Genomic DNA, 15,000 nt, shown 5'->3' with positions numbered 1-15,000 from the left:
TGGTCTTCCCCCGTTCCCCTCCTCTGTAGCGCTGCATCCAGGCCTGGAAGATAATAGCATCTTTTTCCTCCTCGTCATCCTCCTCTTCCTCCTCTTCCTCCTCTTCCTCCTCTACTCTCTCAGGGAACGGGTCTTCAGAGTCAGAAAAAGTCACTTCTGCGTCTTCTCTGTCTGGATCCATCTCGAGGATATTTATGTTCATGTGTGTGAAGCTAACAGCTAGCTAATACTTTCTGCTGAGTCACGTTGAAGCTACGCTAACTCACAACTATTCTGAATTACAACCAAACTAAATATCAACTAAGCTAGGTAGCATCCAGGTTGATTTATAACCGGGCTAGGTTTTATTTAGGCTAACTTACAGCACAGCTAACTTACAGCCACCGTAGCTAACTTACAGCTAGGCTTACTTACAGCTTGGCTAACTTACAGCTAGGCTAACTTACAGCCACTGAAGCTAACTTACAGCTAGGCTTACTTACAGCCACTGAAGCTAACTTACAGCTAGGCTTACTTACAGCCACTGTAGCTAACTTACAGCCACCGTAGCTAACTTACAGCTAGGCTTACTTACAGCTTGGCTAACTTACAGCTAGGCTAACTTACAGCCACTGTAGCTAACATACAACTAGGCTAATTTAGTCTCAAGAAAGCTAAATTACAGCCAAAGTAGGTTTCATCCACGTTAGCTGAATAACAACCATGTCTAATTATGACAAAACAAAATTAAAACCAAGGTTACTTAGCAGCTAGATTAAGCTACAGCTAGGCTATGTTGGAGCTAGGCTAATTTATATCCACATAGATTATAATCAGGCTAAATTGCAGCTAGGCTAACTTTGTCTCAACAAAACTGAATTACGGCTAAAGTAGGTTTCATCCAAATTAATTTGAATGAAGATAGGCGAAATTACAGAACAGTATAGTACACGCTACAATGCTAATCCGAAGCTAGGTTAGCTCCAGTTAGCAACTATGCAAAATTACAAGAAAACTAAATGAAAGCCAAGCTAATTTAGCAGCTAGGTAAAACTACAGCCAGGCTATGTGTGAGCTAGGCTAAATTACAGTCAGAAGAAGTTAATTTTCAGATTGGCAAAACTACAGACGGATATATTACAGGTTGAGTCAACAGGCTACAATGCTAATGTGAAGCTAGGCTAGCTGCAGTTAGCATTTGGCAGCTACGAGTTGCACAGCAGGGTAAAATGAGGGTTGAAAGGATGAAGAAGCAATGTTTTGCCGGATTATCTGAGCGACAGATCCACAAATCCAGCCGATCTCTCGGATCCGTACAGATTTAAAAAATAAAGCCAGCGTTTCGGTCCTTCCTGTCAGTCTTTTCCTCCTTCTTGTAGATTTTCCCGGTTTAGTTTCTTGATGTTTCTCTCTTGCTTCTCATCCGAACAGTTAATCTGTTGACTGAACCACAGGTGGAAGGACCGAGATTACACCTGGATTATCTGTGAGAGAGACTCAATCCCACCGCCGCTTAAACTGTTCACGTAACAGCTATTTTTAACTTTGGTTAATTAGCTTCATCATCCCACAAACAACTGAACACTAACAATAGCTACAGTATGTTTCCATCCACACGTGTTTATCCTAAAATGCCTCATGGAAACAGTAAAATTCGATTGAATTTCATGAGCATCGACTCAAAGGAAATAGGTTCGGTCTCATCGGCTTTTCTCTTGATCGATATACGGCTTATGTGATAAACGCTGATGGAAACGTCATTTGCCGAATGAATAATGAATTGCGATTAAGTTTTAGGTAATTTTATGGTTGCAACCCGCCCCAAAATGAAGAAGTTGTAGTTAATTTCCGCCCAGTATTTCCTCTCTGTTTGCACACATGACTGACGTCAACAAAGGCAGATGGAAGTGGACGAACTAGGAGACGAGAGACTTTTTGAATTTAATTTACAAGCAAAATATAATTTACGTGTCATTCTCCATCTCTCTCCCACCTTTCCTGTCTATCCACTGTCACTCTGAAATAAAGGGAAAAGAGCCCAAAAAAATAATCTTTAAAAAAAAAAAAAAAAATGTAAAAATAAGTGTGAAAAACGTCAAATAAAATCCAAAGAAATGTCGGAGAAATCACTGAAAGAACCGTCCAAAAAGCATCAAAAACGTCACTGTCAGTGTCAACATGATGCGTTCACTGTCTCTCTCTAATGAACAGTGTCTATATGGTGCGTTCACTGTCTCTCTCTAATGAACAGTGTCTACATGATGCGTTCACTGTCTCTCTCTCTAATGAACAGTGTCTATATGATGCGTTCACTGTCTCTCTCTAATGAACAGTGTCTATATGGTGCGTTCACTGTCTCTCTCTAATGAACAGTGTCTACATGATGCGTTCACTGTCTCTCTCTCTAATGAACAGTGTCTGCATGATGCGTTCACTGTCTCTCACTCTAATAAACAGTGTCTACATGGTGCGTTCACTGTCTCTCTCTAATGAACAGTAACTACATGATGCATTCACTGTCTCTCTCTTGTGAACAGTGTCTTCATGGTGCGTTCACTGTCTCTCTCTAATGAACAGTGTCTACATGGTGCGTTCACTGTCTCTCTACTGAACAGTGTCTACATGGTGTGTTCACTGTCTCTCTCTCTAATGAACAGTGGCTGCATGGTGCGTTCACTGTCTCTCTCTAATAAAGTGTCTACATGATGTGTTTACTGTCTCTCTCTCTAATGAACAGTGTCTGCATGATGCGTTCACTGTCTCTCTCTAATGAACCGTGTCTACATGGTGCGTTCACTGTCTCTCTCTAATGAACAGTGTCTACATGGTGCGTTCACTGTCTCTCTCTAATGAACAGTGCCTACATGGTGCGTCCACCAGACTCCATGTAAATAATCAGTAATTTTAGAATCATAAAACACACTTCATTCAAAGTGGACAGAATCAAAATTTAAATTATAAAAAGCCGTCTTGGTTCATCTTTCCACTATTCCAACCATCACAACTCTAGTTTTGGTTGAAATAAACCCTTAATTCACCCATTTACATGTGGAAATATGCTGGCTCTACACACGCTAAAAGTCCTGATTATTTACATGGAGTCTGGTGGAAATACGCTGGCTCTATACACGCTAAAAGTCCTGATTATTTACATGGAGTCTGGTGGAGATATGCTGGCTCTATACACGCTAAAAGTCCTGATTATTTACATGGAGTCTGGTGGAGATATGCTGGCTCTATACACGCTAAAAGTCCTGATTATTTACATGGAGTCTGGTGGAAATATGCTGGCTCTATACACGCTAAAGTCCTGATTATTTACATGGAGTCTGGTGGAAATATGCTGGCTCTATACACGCTAAAGTCCTGATTATTTACATGGAGTCTGGTGGAAATATGCTGGCTCTATACACGCTAAAAGTACTGATTATTTACATGGAGTCTGGTGGAAATATGCTGGCTCTATATAGGCTAAAAGTCCTGATTATTTACATGGAGTCTGGTGGGTTTAGAATAAAACTAAATCATCAAAACCAGGAAGTTCTTGTACTCAAAAAATAAATCAAAAAGTCTCAAAATGTATTCTTCCAAACCTTTATTTGGTGGTCAAACATTATTATTTTATTTTTTTGGCAGTTAATTAAGTTTTATAATGACAAATTGATGACAACCCTGATTAAAGTGTTCAAAGCTGCAACAAAACTGAACTTTTGACACAAATATTGTCCCCAAAGTGTAAAAGACTTCACATTAAAGACACACACACGTCAGTCAGGTTAAATGCTTTTTAACGTTGCATAGTTGTGAGTTTACAGCGTAACAGTAACAGTAACTAACGGAGTGTAAACAGCGGCTCCGCCCCTTTAAGGATCATATAAACCCAAATTTCTGCACATTTTCTCTCATTAACTACAAATTAATCATCATTTAGCTCCCTCAGTGGGACTAGTTTGGGTTAAAGGGACACTTCTGCAAAGATTAATCAACTATTTCATTCATTTTCAACTATTTCGATAATCACTTTGAGTCATTTTTTATGAATTCAAAGTTACATTTCTCTTATTGCAACTTGTTATTAAGGTGTAACGATCGGGTTGATTTTTTGACGTTTTTGATGCCAAAAACTTCTAAAAAAAAACGACAAAACGTCGGAAAAAAATGTCTAAAAAATGTTGAAAAAACACACAACAAAACGTTAAAAAAAAACCCGACAAAGACTTCCACAAAAAGCGACAAAATGTTGAGAAAAAAATGTAAAATAAACGAGAAAACGTCAGAAAAAAACGGCAAAAAATGTTGAAAAAATAAAATATAAAAAAGTGACAAAACTTACAAAAAAACCCGCCAAAAAGCCCCGACAAAGACGTTAAAAAAACGACAAAATGTCGAGGAAAAAAAACGTCAAATAAACGAGAAAACGTCAGAAAAAAAAATGGCAAAAAATGTTGAAAAAATAAACTTTAAAAAGTGACAAAACTTACAAAAAAAAAACGCCAAAAAGCCCCGACAAAGACTTTAAAAAAAACAACAAAATATAGAGAAAAAAAAAGTCAAATAAACGAGAAAACGTCAGAAAAAAACACCAAAACGTCAAAATGTCAACAAAATCAGCACCAACGTTGTAACCAATGGGGGCGTTTCCAGCAGCCAGGTGTGGATTCTGGTCTGGATGAATGGATGAGTAGTTCTGTCTCTAAAATGAGGATCAGAGTTCCCCAAAAAGCCCAAGATGACGTCATCACGTCTTGAGTGTCCAGAGGAGAGAAGAGACTAGAACAATATTCATATTAATACGCTGACATCACACAAGTTCACCTGATTTATCATCAAAATAATCACTCAGACTGATTAAGAGATTATCAGAGTAGATGGAGATTAACTGTCTGTGTGTGTGTGTGTGTGTGTGTAACATGTGTGTATGTGTGTGTGTTCTCTGTGTGTGTGTGTGTGTGTGTCTCTGTGTGTGTGTGTGTCTGTAACATGTGTGTATGTGTGTGTGTTCTCTGTGTGTGTGTGTGTGTCTCTGTCTGTCTGTGTGTGTGTGTGTGTGTCTCTGTGTGTGTGTGTGTGTGTGTGTCTCTGTGTGTGTGTCTCTGTGTGTGTGTGTGTGTGTGTCTCTGTGTGTGTGTGTGTGTGTGTCTGTGTGTGTGTGTGTGTGTCTGTGTCTCTGTGTGTGTGTATGTCTGTGTGTGTCTGTGTCTCTGTGTGTGTGTGTCTGTGTGTGTGTGTGTCTGTGTGTGTGTGTGTGTGTCTGTGTGTGTGTGTGTGTCTGTGTGTGTGTGTGTGTCTGTGTGTGTGTCTGTGTGTGTGTGTGTGTCTGTGTGTCTCTGTGTGTGTGTGTGTCTGTGTGTGTGTCTCTGTGTGTGTGTGTGTGTGTGTCTCTGTGTGTGTGTGTGTGTGTGTGTGTCTGTGTGTGTGTGTGTGTCTCTGTGTGTGTGTGTGTGTGTGTCTCTGTGTGTGTGTGTGTGTGTGTCTCTGTGTGTGTGTCTGTGTGTGTGTCTGTGTGTGTGTGTGTGTCTGTGTGTGTGTGTGTGTGTGTGTGTGTCTGTGTGTCTGTGTGTGTCTCTGTGTGTGTGTGTGTCTGTGTGTGTGTGTGTCTCTGTGTGTGTGTGTCTGTGTGTGTCTCTGTGTGTGTGTGTGTGTGTGTGTGTGTGTGTGTCTCTGTGTCTGTGTGTGTGTGTGTGTGTCTGTGTGTGTGTGTGTGTGTGTGTGTGTGTGTGTGTGTGTGTGTGTCTCTGTGTGTGTGTGTGTGTGTGTGTGTGTGTGTCTCCACCCTTTAAGCTTTTAAGTAAGAATGTAAATAAGGAAGGAAAGGGGAAAGGAAGTAGGGAGGACAAGAAGGATGAAAGAAGAGGGAAGGAAGGAAGAACGAGAAGAAAGTAAAGGAGGAATAAATAGAATAAATAAAAAAGAACCCAGGGAAGGAAAGAAAGAAAGGGAGAGACGGAAGTAAGGAGAGAAGAAACTAGAAAATATTCACATTAACACGCTGGAAGAAGGCAAGTTTGACTGTTCCAACATTTCAACGAGTGTAAAAGAGATATCCAAGAGACATTAATTCGTTTTTCTGGGTCAGAATTTAAAATGAAAACTATTTGGTCGTCTCTTCTCGACATTTTTCTTGGTTTTTTCCCCACGTTTTTGAAGCTTTTTCGTAATTTTTTTGTCACTTTTTTTAACGTTCTTTTATAATTTTTCCCTCCAAAATGGTATAAAATTTCAACCAAATGTAATGAAAGTAGTGACCTGATAATGTATTTGACTTGTGAAGACTAATAGTTGTATGGAACAATCCATGTTATTTATTTTGATAATATGGTTGAAAGAAACCCAAATTTCTTTACCTATACTCTTAGTTACCGAACCGACCGGCAATGTCACGTTAAACAGTCAGCGTCCACTAAAAGTTCTGTTGTTGCCGCTGACAGACTCAGATTATTATTCTAAGTGTCTGACAACATTATGGAAAGGATCCCTACAGAGATAGACCTTTTAGTTAAAGAGTAAGATCCTTTTAGATTAACATGAAACAGCCCCGAAATCACCATCACCAAACTACACCAGACTCCATGTAAATAATCAGTAATTTAAGCATCGTAAAACACACTTCATTCAAAGTGGACAGAAACTATATTAAACTACCAAAAGCCATCTTGGTTCATCTTTCCACTGTTCCAACAATCACCACTCTGGTTTGGTTGAAATAAATCATTAATTCACCCATTTACATGTGGAAATATGCTGGCTCTATACACACTAAAAGTAGTGATTATTTACATGGAGTCTGGTGGAAATATGCTGGCTCTATACACACTAAAAGTCCTGATTATTTACATGGAGTCTGGTGGAAATATGCTGGCTCTATACACGCTAAAATTACTGATTATTTACATGGAGTCTGGTGGAGTTTGGTGATGGAGATTGTTGAAAATAATTGTTCCATTCACGTTATTTATTTTGACAATTTCGTTGAAAGAAACCCAAATTTCTGATATAGAAACTCTTTGAAAATGGGTCAGATTTGACCCAAGGACAGCAGGAGGGTTGAGTTTTTGCGTCTAAACAGTTACCGAGCCGACCGGTGTATAAAAACAACCGAATAAATTCTCCGTGTGAGCGCGTGGCGGTCAGTTCCCGCAGCCGATCTCCTCCTTGTAGCGGCTGGTGAGCGTGTTGGCCTTACACGTCAGTTTGGACAGAACAGCGTGGAGTCCCTTCAGGTGGAAATGAAACTGTTTCTCCAGGTCATTGTCCTCGCCGTCTTCGTTTCCCTCCCCGCCGGCCGCCACGGCCACAGCCGCGGTCGCCGGCTTCTCTTTACACCGCTCGTCGCCCTGCAAGACGCCCCACTCGATGTCGTTGCGGATGGATTTTAACAGCACGTAGGAGCTGTACATGTCGCCGTCCTGGACGTAGTACGCATCGCTGCTGCTGTCGTTAGCGGCGTTCTCCGCGGCCGTCTTCACGTCCTCCACGTCCCGCAGCAGGCTGGGCACCATCACCGTCTGGTCCATGTTGTTGACGGCGCCGATGAAGCGGTTCATGGTGTTGAACAGCGAGTTCTTCTGGTTGTAGGGCTCGGATATCTGCATCTCGCAGCCCCGGCGCTAAACTTAGCACGCTAATGCTCTTTAGCGGATTATGGCGAGCCAAGTCCTCATGGATCACAGCGTCTGAGAGCCTGCTGTCCCTTGCGGAGGACGCCAGCCGGCCGTTTCACCACACAAGCCAAGAAACGGGAGACAACTTGAAAACAGAGGAAGACATAGAGGGTTAATTTAGCCAGAAACAAGCTGCAATGTCACGTTAAACAGTTAGCGTCCACTAAAAGTTCTGTTGTTGCTGCTGACAGACTCAGATTATTATTCTAAGTGTCTGACAACATTATGAAAGGATCCCTACAGAGATAGACCTTTTAGTTAAAGAGTAAGATCCTTTTAGATTAACATGAAATAGCCCCGAACTCACCATCACCAAACTCTACCAGACTCCATGTAAATAATCAGGACTTTAATCATCGTAAAACGCACTTCATTCAAAGTGGACAGAAACTAAATTAAACTATCAAAAGCCATCTTGGTTCATCTTTCCACTGTTCCAACAATCACCACTCTGGTTTGGTTGAAATTAACCCTTAATTCACCCATTTACATGTGGAGATATGCTGGCTCTATACACGCTAAAAGTAGTGATTATTTACATGGAGTCTGGTGGAAATATGCTGGCTCTATACACGCTAAAAGTCCTGATTATTTACATGGAGTCTGGTGGGTTTGGTGATGGAGATTGTTGAAAATAATTTTCTTTCCACCAGTCTTAAATAAGACATGTTATGGAAGATAAAGACCACAACATCTTTAAATTTATTTCTGTCTATGTTTTATATTTATTTGGGGCTGTGAGCAGAATGCTTTCTTAAATACTCAGAAAATTTAACGGAGTTTGGTTGACGGCTCATAGGCTCAAATGTAAAAAAGTACAGAAAAAAACGTCAAATTAACTGACTTTCTTAAACACTCTGAAATTTGCACAGAGTTTGGTTGATGGCTGGAATAGAGAAGACGAACCAGGAGAGCTAAAACTTGTGTTAGCATCAGCTGGATAACTACTGAATATATAAATATATCTCTATGGCTAACTGAAGCTAAAGCTCCCCACCCTAACTGACAGCTAACCGGCTAATTCCGGGTACCGTTAGCTAAGCGGCTCGGTCATATTAACCGGGAAAAGCTCCGCGGTGAAGCCGCCTGGTGACTCACCGTATGTCGGCTGTTGTTCCTCGGGTCGTGTCGGTGCTTTCGGCCCGAAGAGAGAGCGAGAGCAGCGGGCAGTCTGACAGCTGGTTCGGTCGGTAGAAACGGCAGCGGAGGGAGCAGCCGGAACAGAAGCAGGGTGGAGGCGGGGCCGCGGGGGGGGATTATCAAGGAAGACCGCACGCAGCCAATCACAGGCCGAGAAGAGCCTGTGACGTCACCGCATTGTTTACAGATCATCCGATTCCTTAACCGTCACGAAAACAACCGTTATATTTAAAAAAAAATGTACTTTCTGTAGCCACTGATGTAAGTTATATTTACTGATTATGGTTAAATACCTTCTGAATTATATTTAATTTACTTTTTCATTATTTTGTGTGTCCGTGTGTGTGTGTGTGCGTGCATGTTTGTGTCTGTGTGTGTGTCTGTGTGTGTGTGTGTGTGTGTGTGTGTGTGTGTCTCTGTGTGTGTGTGTGTGTGTGTGTGTGTGTCTCTGTGTGTGTGTTTGTGTCTATGTGTGTGTGTGTGTGTGTTGTGTATGTGTGTGTCTGTCTCTGTGTGTGTGTGTGTGTGCGTGTGTGTGTGTGTGTGTCTCTCTGTGTTTTGTGTGTGTCTCTCTCTGTGTGCGTGTGTGTGTGTGTGTGTGTGTGTGTCTCTCTGTGTGTGTTTGTGTCTATGTGTGTGTTGTGTATGTGTGTGTCTGTCTCTGTGTGTGTGTGTGTGTGTGTGTGTCTCTGTGCACGCATGTGTGTGTGTGTGTGTGTGTGTGTGTGTGTGTGTGTGTCTCTGTGTGTGTTTGTGTCTGTGTGTGTGTGTGTGCGCGTGTGTCTGTGTGTGTGTGTGTCTGTCTCTGTGTGTGTGTGTGTGTGTGTGTGTGTCTGTCTGTGTGTGTGTGTGTGTGTGTGTCTGTCTCTGTGTGTGTGTGTGTGTGTGTGTCTGTCTCTGTGTGTGTCTGTGTGTGTGTGTGTCTGTGTCTGTCTGTCTGTCTGTCTGTGTGTGTGTGTGTGTGTGTCTGTCTGTGTGTGTGTGTGTGTGTGTGTGTGTGTGTGCGTGTGTGTCTGTCTGTGTGTGTGTGTGTGTGTGTGTGTGTGTGTGTGTGTGTGTTAAATACCTTCTGAATTATATTTAATTTACTTTTTCATTTTATTTTTGCTCTTATTCATGTCCAGAACGTTTCCATTTTAATCACCAGGCCAAACACTATCAGATATAAAGTAATGTTGATTCACTGACATGCTGAACAAATACACACACAGAATATCCGCTGCTCTTATTACCTAGTTAGACGGTCAGTCAGAACTTCAACAGAACACGAATAAAGTACTTTAAAGTAGATTTACTTCAGGGCTCAATTATGCAGTAACGAATCGGTGAAAATACTCTCGTACTCACCGATGCCGTGTATGTGCAAGTGAAGTATATATGTATGTATATGTATGTGTAAGTGAAGTATATATGTATGTATATGTATGTGTAAGTGAAGTATACATGTATGTATATGTATGTGCAAGTGAAGTATATATGTATGTATATGTATGTGTCAGTGAAGTATATATGTATGTATATGTATGTGTAAGTGAACTATACATGTATGTATATGTATGTGTAAGTGAAGTATATATGTATGTATATGTATGTGTAAGTATATATTAATGTATATGTATGTGTAAGTGAAGTATACATGTATGTATATGTATGTACAAGTGAAGTATATATGTATGTATATGTATGTGTAAGTGAAGTATATATGTATGTATATGTATGTGTAAGTGAAGTATATATGTATGTATATGTATGTGTAAGTGAAGTATATATGTATGTATATGTATGTGTAAGTGAACTATACATGTATGTATATGTATGTGTAAGTGAAGTATATATGTATGTATATGTATGTGTAAGTGAAGTATATATGTATGTATATGTATGTGTAAGTGAAGTATATATGTATGTATATGTATGTGTAAGTGAAGTATACATGTATGTATATGTATGTGCAAGTGAAGTATATATGTATGTATATGTATGTGTAAGTGAAGTATACATGTATGTATATGTATGTGCAAGTGAAGTATATATGTATGTATATGTATGTGTCAGTGAAGTATATATGTATGTATATGTATGTGTAAGTGAAGTATATATGTATGTATATGTATGTGTAAGTGAACTATACATGTATGTATATGTATGTGTAAGTGAAGTATACATGTATGTATATGTATGTGCAAGTGAAGTATATATGTATGTATATGTATGTGTAATTGAAGTATATATGTATGTATATGTATGTGCAAGTGAAGTATATATGTATGTATATGTATGTGTAAGTGAAGTATATATGTATGTATATGTATGTGTAAGTGAAGTATATATGTATGTATATGTATGTGTAAGTGAAGTATATATGTATGTATATGTATGTGTAAGTGAAGTATATGTATGTATATGTATGTATGTATATGTATGTGTAAGTGAAGTATATATGTATGTATATGTATGTGTAAGTGAAGTATATATGTATGTATATGTATGTGTAAGTGAAGTATATATGTATGTATGTATATGTATGTGTAAGTGAAGTATATATGTATGTATATGTATGTGTAAGTGAAGTATATATGTATGTATATGTATGTGTAAGTGAAGTATATATGTATGTATATGTATGTGTAAGTGAAGTATATATGTATGTATATGTATGTGTAAGTGAAGTATATATGTATGTATATGTATGTGTAAGTGAAGTATATAAGTATGTATATGTATGTGTAAGTGAAGTATATATGTATGTATGTGTAAGTGAAGTATATATGTATGTATATGTATGTGTAAGTGAAGTATATATGTATGTATATGTATGTGTAAGTGAAGTATATATGTATGTATATGTATGTGTAAGTGAAGTATACATGTATGTATATGTATGTGTAAGTGAAGTATATATGTATGTATATGTATGTGTCAGTGAAGTATATATGTATGTATATGTATGTGTCAGTGAAGTATATATGTATGTATATGTATGTGTAAGTGAAGTATACATGTATGTATATGTATGTGTAAGTGAAGTATATATGTATGTATATGTATGTGTAAGTGAAGTATATATGTATGTATATGTATGTGTCAGTGAAGTATATATGTATGTATATGTATGTGTAAGTGAAGTATATATGTATGTATATGTATGTGTAAGTGAAGTATATATGTATGTATATGTATGTGTAAGTGAAGTATATATGTATGTATATGTATGTGTCAGTGAAGTATATATGTATGTATATGTATGTGTCAGTGAAGTATATATGTATGTATATGTATGTGTAAGTGAAGTATATATGTATGTATATGTATGTGTCAGTGAAGTATATATGTATGTATATGTATGTGTCAGTGAAGTATATATGTATGTATATGTATGTGTAAGTGAAGTCCTGAAAGAGTCCACAGTCAACAAACCAAAACACCTTTCTGTTCATGTAATATTTATTGATGTCATACTATTAATAGTATTAATACTATTAGTAGTATTAGTAGTATTAATAGTATTAAACTGTCTGAAAACTAAATAAATACGAGAGGAAGGTGGACGGCTGAGAGATCAGGGGACATCTGCATCCTCGTCTGTCGTCTGGAGAAGAAAGAAAAGAAAAGAAGTGACAGACATGATGAAAAACAAGAAGAACAAAGTGTGTGTGATGAGAAAGGAAGGAAGGAAGGAAGGAAAGTTCCTGTGTGTGTGTGTGTGTGTGTGTGTATATCTGTGTGTGTGTGTGTGTATGTGTGTGTGTGTGTGTGTATCTGTGTGTGTATGTGTGTGTGTGTATATCTGTGTGTGTGTGTGTGTGTATATGTGTGTGTGTGTGTGTGTGTATATCTGTGTGTGTGTGTGTGTGTGTGTGTGTATATCTGTGTGTGTGTGTGTGTGTGTGTGTGTATATCTGTGTGTGTGTGTGTGTGTGTGTGTGTGTGTATATCTGTGTGTGTGTGTGTGTGTGTGTGTGTGTGTGTGTGTGTGTATATCTGTGTGTGTGTGTGTGTGTGTGTGTGTATCTGTGTGTGTGTGTGTGTGTGTGTATATCTGTGTGTGTGTGTGTGTGTGTGTGTGTGTGTGTGTGTATATCTGTGTGTGTGTGTGTGTGTGTGTGTGTGTGTGTGTATATCTGTGTGTGTGTGTGTGTGTATATCTGTGTGTGTGTGTATATCTGTGTGTGTGTGTGTGTGTGTGTGTTACCTGTCACACCATCTCGTACTGGTTGGCGTTGATGAAGCGAGACAGACAGCAGGCCAGAGACACGCCGATCAGCTGACACACACACACACACACACACACACACACACACACACACACACACACACACATAGAGAAACATGGCCATGATGTCATAGAGATGAGTCGTGACTTCACTCCCGATTGGCTGGCTGGTGAGATAGCTTTAACACCCCGATAGGGGCTACGTCTCAGAAACATCTGAGAGGCTGAAAACTGCTTTTCTCTTATTTTATGAATGAAAAATGACTTTGTTGTACCTGAGAAACGGCAATGACGAAATGTGATTGTGTGTTTGTCTGTGTGTGTGTGTGTGTGTGTGTGTTTGTGTGTGTGTCTGTCGGTCTGTCTGTCTGTCTGTCTGTCTGTCTCTGTGTGTGTGTGTGTGTGTGTGTGTAAAATGACTTTCTTGTACCTGAGAGAAGGCAATGGCGAAAGTAACACCAGCGATGATTCCCATGTTGCCGTCTATAAAGGACATCACCAGCTCATAACAACCCTGCAGACACACACATTCATTCATGTATGTATGTATGTATTCATTCATTCATTCATTCATTCATTATACTCATGCTTTTATATTCTCTTGTCAAGGATTCATGTCCTCTAAATAACAGACGACATTAAAGATGCTCAAATTCAATTTAAAAGGGTAACTTCCAAACTCCACCAGACTCCATGTAAATAATCAGTACTTTTAGCGTGTATAGAGCAAGTATATTTCCACCAGACTCCATGTAAATAATCAGTACTTTTAGCGTGTATAGAGCAAGTATATTTCCACCAGACTCCATGTAAATAATTATGACTTTTAGCGTGTATAGAGCCAGAATATTTCCACCAGACTCCATGTAAATAATCAGGACTTTTAGCATGTATAGAGCCAGCATATCTTCACATTTAAATGGGTGAATAAAGGGTTTATTTCAACCAAACCAGAGTGGTGATTGTTGGAACAGTGGAAAGATGAACCAAGATGGCTTTTGGTAGTTTTATTTAGTTTCTGTCCACTTTCAATTAAGTGTGTTTTACGACGATAAAAGTACTGATTATTTACATGGAGTCTGGTGGGTTTGGGGCTAGTGATTTAAAAACATGGGAACACAGGGTCTAGGTTGAAAAATACCAAAAAAAAATCAGTCATTTGTTTAAATTTAGACACCACAGTTCAACCTGCTCCGAGCTCCAAAGGCTCCATCCGACTTTAACAGGTAACGTGTGTGTGTTGTGTGTTTTAGTTACCTGTTTGTGGACTTTGCGTGCAGCCAGAGTGGCGTTCCTCAGATCGGCATCGCTGCAATCGGAGAAGCTAACGCAGCAGCTGGCGGGAATCCCGCTGGCGGGGAAATACACGCTGCTGAGCCAACTGGTGTAGTTATAAACGCCACAGCAGTGCAGCTGCACACACACACAGAGCATATAAGATAAGAGAAGATTAAACTGTATTGTCTGTTCACACGGAAAATGTTCTTGCATCGTGTGCTCCAACAATCAACAGATATAGAACATAGGAAGTAGATAAAATAGCCTCGTCACTGTTTAAATGTTCGTGAACGCTACAGACAGACGTGAAGGGGGACCTTGGCAGAGGTTTATGAGATGCTGTGGTTATTATTCAGAGAGACAGACACTGACTTTACGTTGGACACCGTCCACGGCTAGGCTGCGGTCGTCTCGCCCGTCGTATCTCATCACTGCTTCGCTGTACGTCGTGAGGAATGTCCCTTTAATCTGAACACACACACACACACACACACACACACACACACACACAAACACACACACACACACACACACACACACACACACATACAAACACACACACACACAAACAAACACACACACACACACACGAACACACACACACACACACACACACACACAAACACACACACACACACACACAAACACACACACACACACAAACACACACACACACACAAACACACACACACACACAAACACACACACACACACACACACACACACATG

At 39.5% G+C, this 15,000-nt stretch overlaps 3 protein-coding genes across 3 annotated transcripts in view; all 3 read right to left on the bottom strand.

Annotated features, from left to right (window-relative positions):
• The window catches only part of si:ch211-207l14.1 (E3 ubiquitin-protein ligase AIRP1), a 42,426-nt gene extending 28,062 nt beyond the window's left edge, over positions 1-14,364 (bottom strand). Inside the window, exon 1 of the mRNA XM_035998393.1 lies at positions 14,360-14,364. The gene's annotated coding sequence lies outside the window, so the exon portion shown is untranslated. The remainder of the gene's footprint in view (positions 1-14,359) is intronic.
• LOC116062399 (mid1-interacting protein 1-B-like) lies at positions 6,822-8,887 on the bottom strand. The gene is made up of 2 exons (XM_031317077.2): positions 8,739-8,887; positions 6,822-7,725 (listed from the first exon to the last, which is right to left on the bottom strand). Exon 2 carries the CDS (start codon positions 7,569-7,571, stop codon positions 7,107-7,109), a length of 465 nt encoding a protein of 154 aa, XP_031172937.1. The 5' UTR covers positions 7,572-7,725; positions 8,739-8,887; the 3' UTR covers positions 6,822-7,106.
• The window catches only part of LOC116062398 (tetraspanin-7-like), a 6,680-nt gene continuing 3,971 nt past the window's right edge, over positions 12,292-15,000 (bottom strand). The window contains exons 5-9 of the mRNA XM_031317075.2: positions 14,644-14,739; positions 14,251-14,406; positions 13,424-13,507; positions 12,973-13,044; positions 12,292-12,369 (exon numbers count right to left, since the gene is read on the bottom strand). Coding sequence (XP_031172935.1) covers positions 12,976-13,044; positions 13,424-13,507; positions 14,251-14,406; positions 14,644-14,739 — 405 coding nt within the window. The 3' untranslated portion in view covers positions 12,292-12,369; positions 12,973-12,975. The remainder of the gene's footprint in view (positions 12,370-12,972; positions 13,045-13,423; positions 13,508-14,250; positions 14,407-14,643; positions 14,740-15,000) is intronic.

This window comes from Sander lucioperca, chromosome 24 (assembly GCF_008315115.2).
Source record: "Sander lucioperca isolate FBNREF2018 chromosome 24, SLUC_FBN_1.2, whole genome shotgun sequence".
NCBI classification, from domain to species: Eukaryota; Metazoa; Chordata; class Actinopteri; order Perciformes; family Percidae; genus Sander; species Sander lucioperca.
This window is presented reverse-complemented; position numbering and strand designations above follow the sequence as displayed.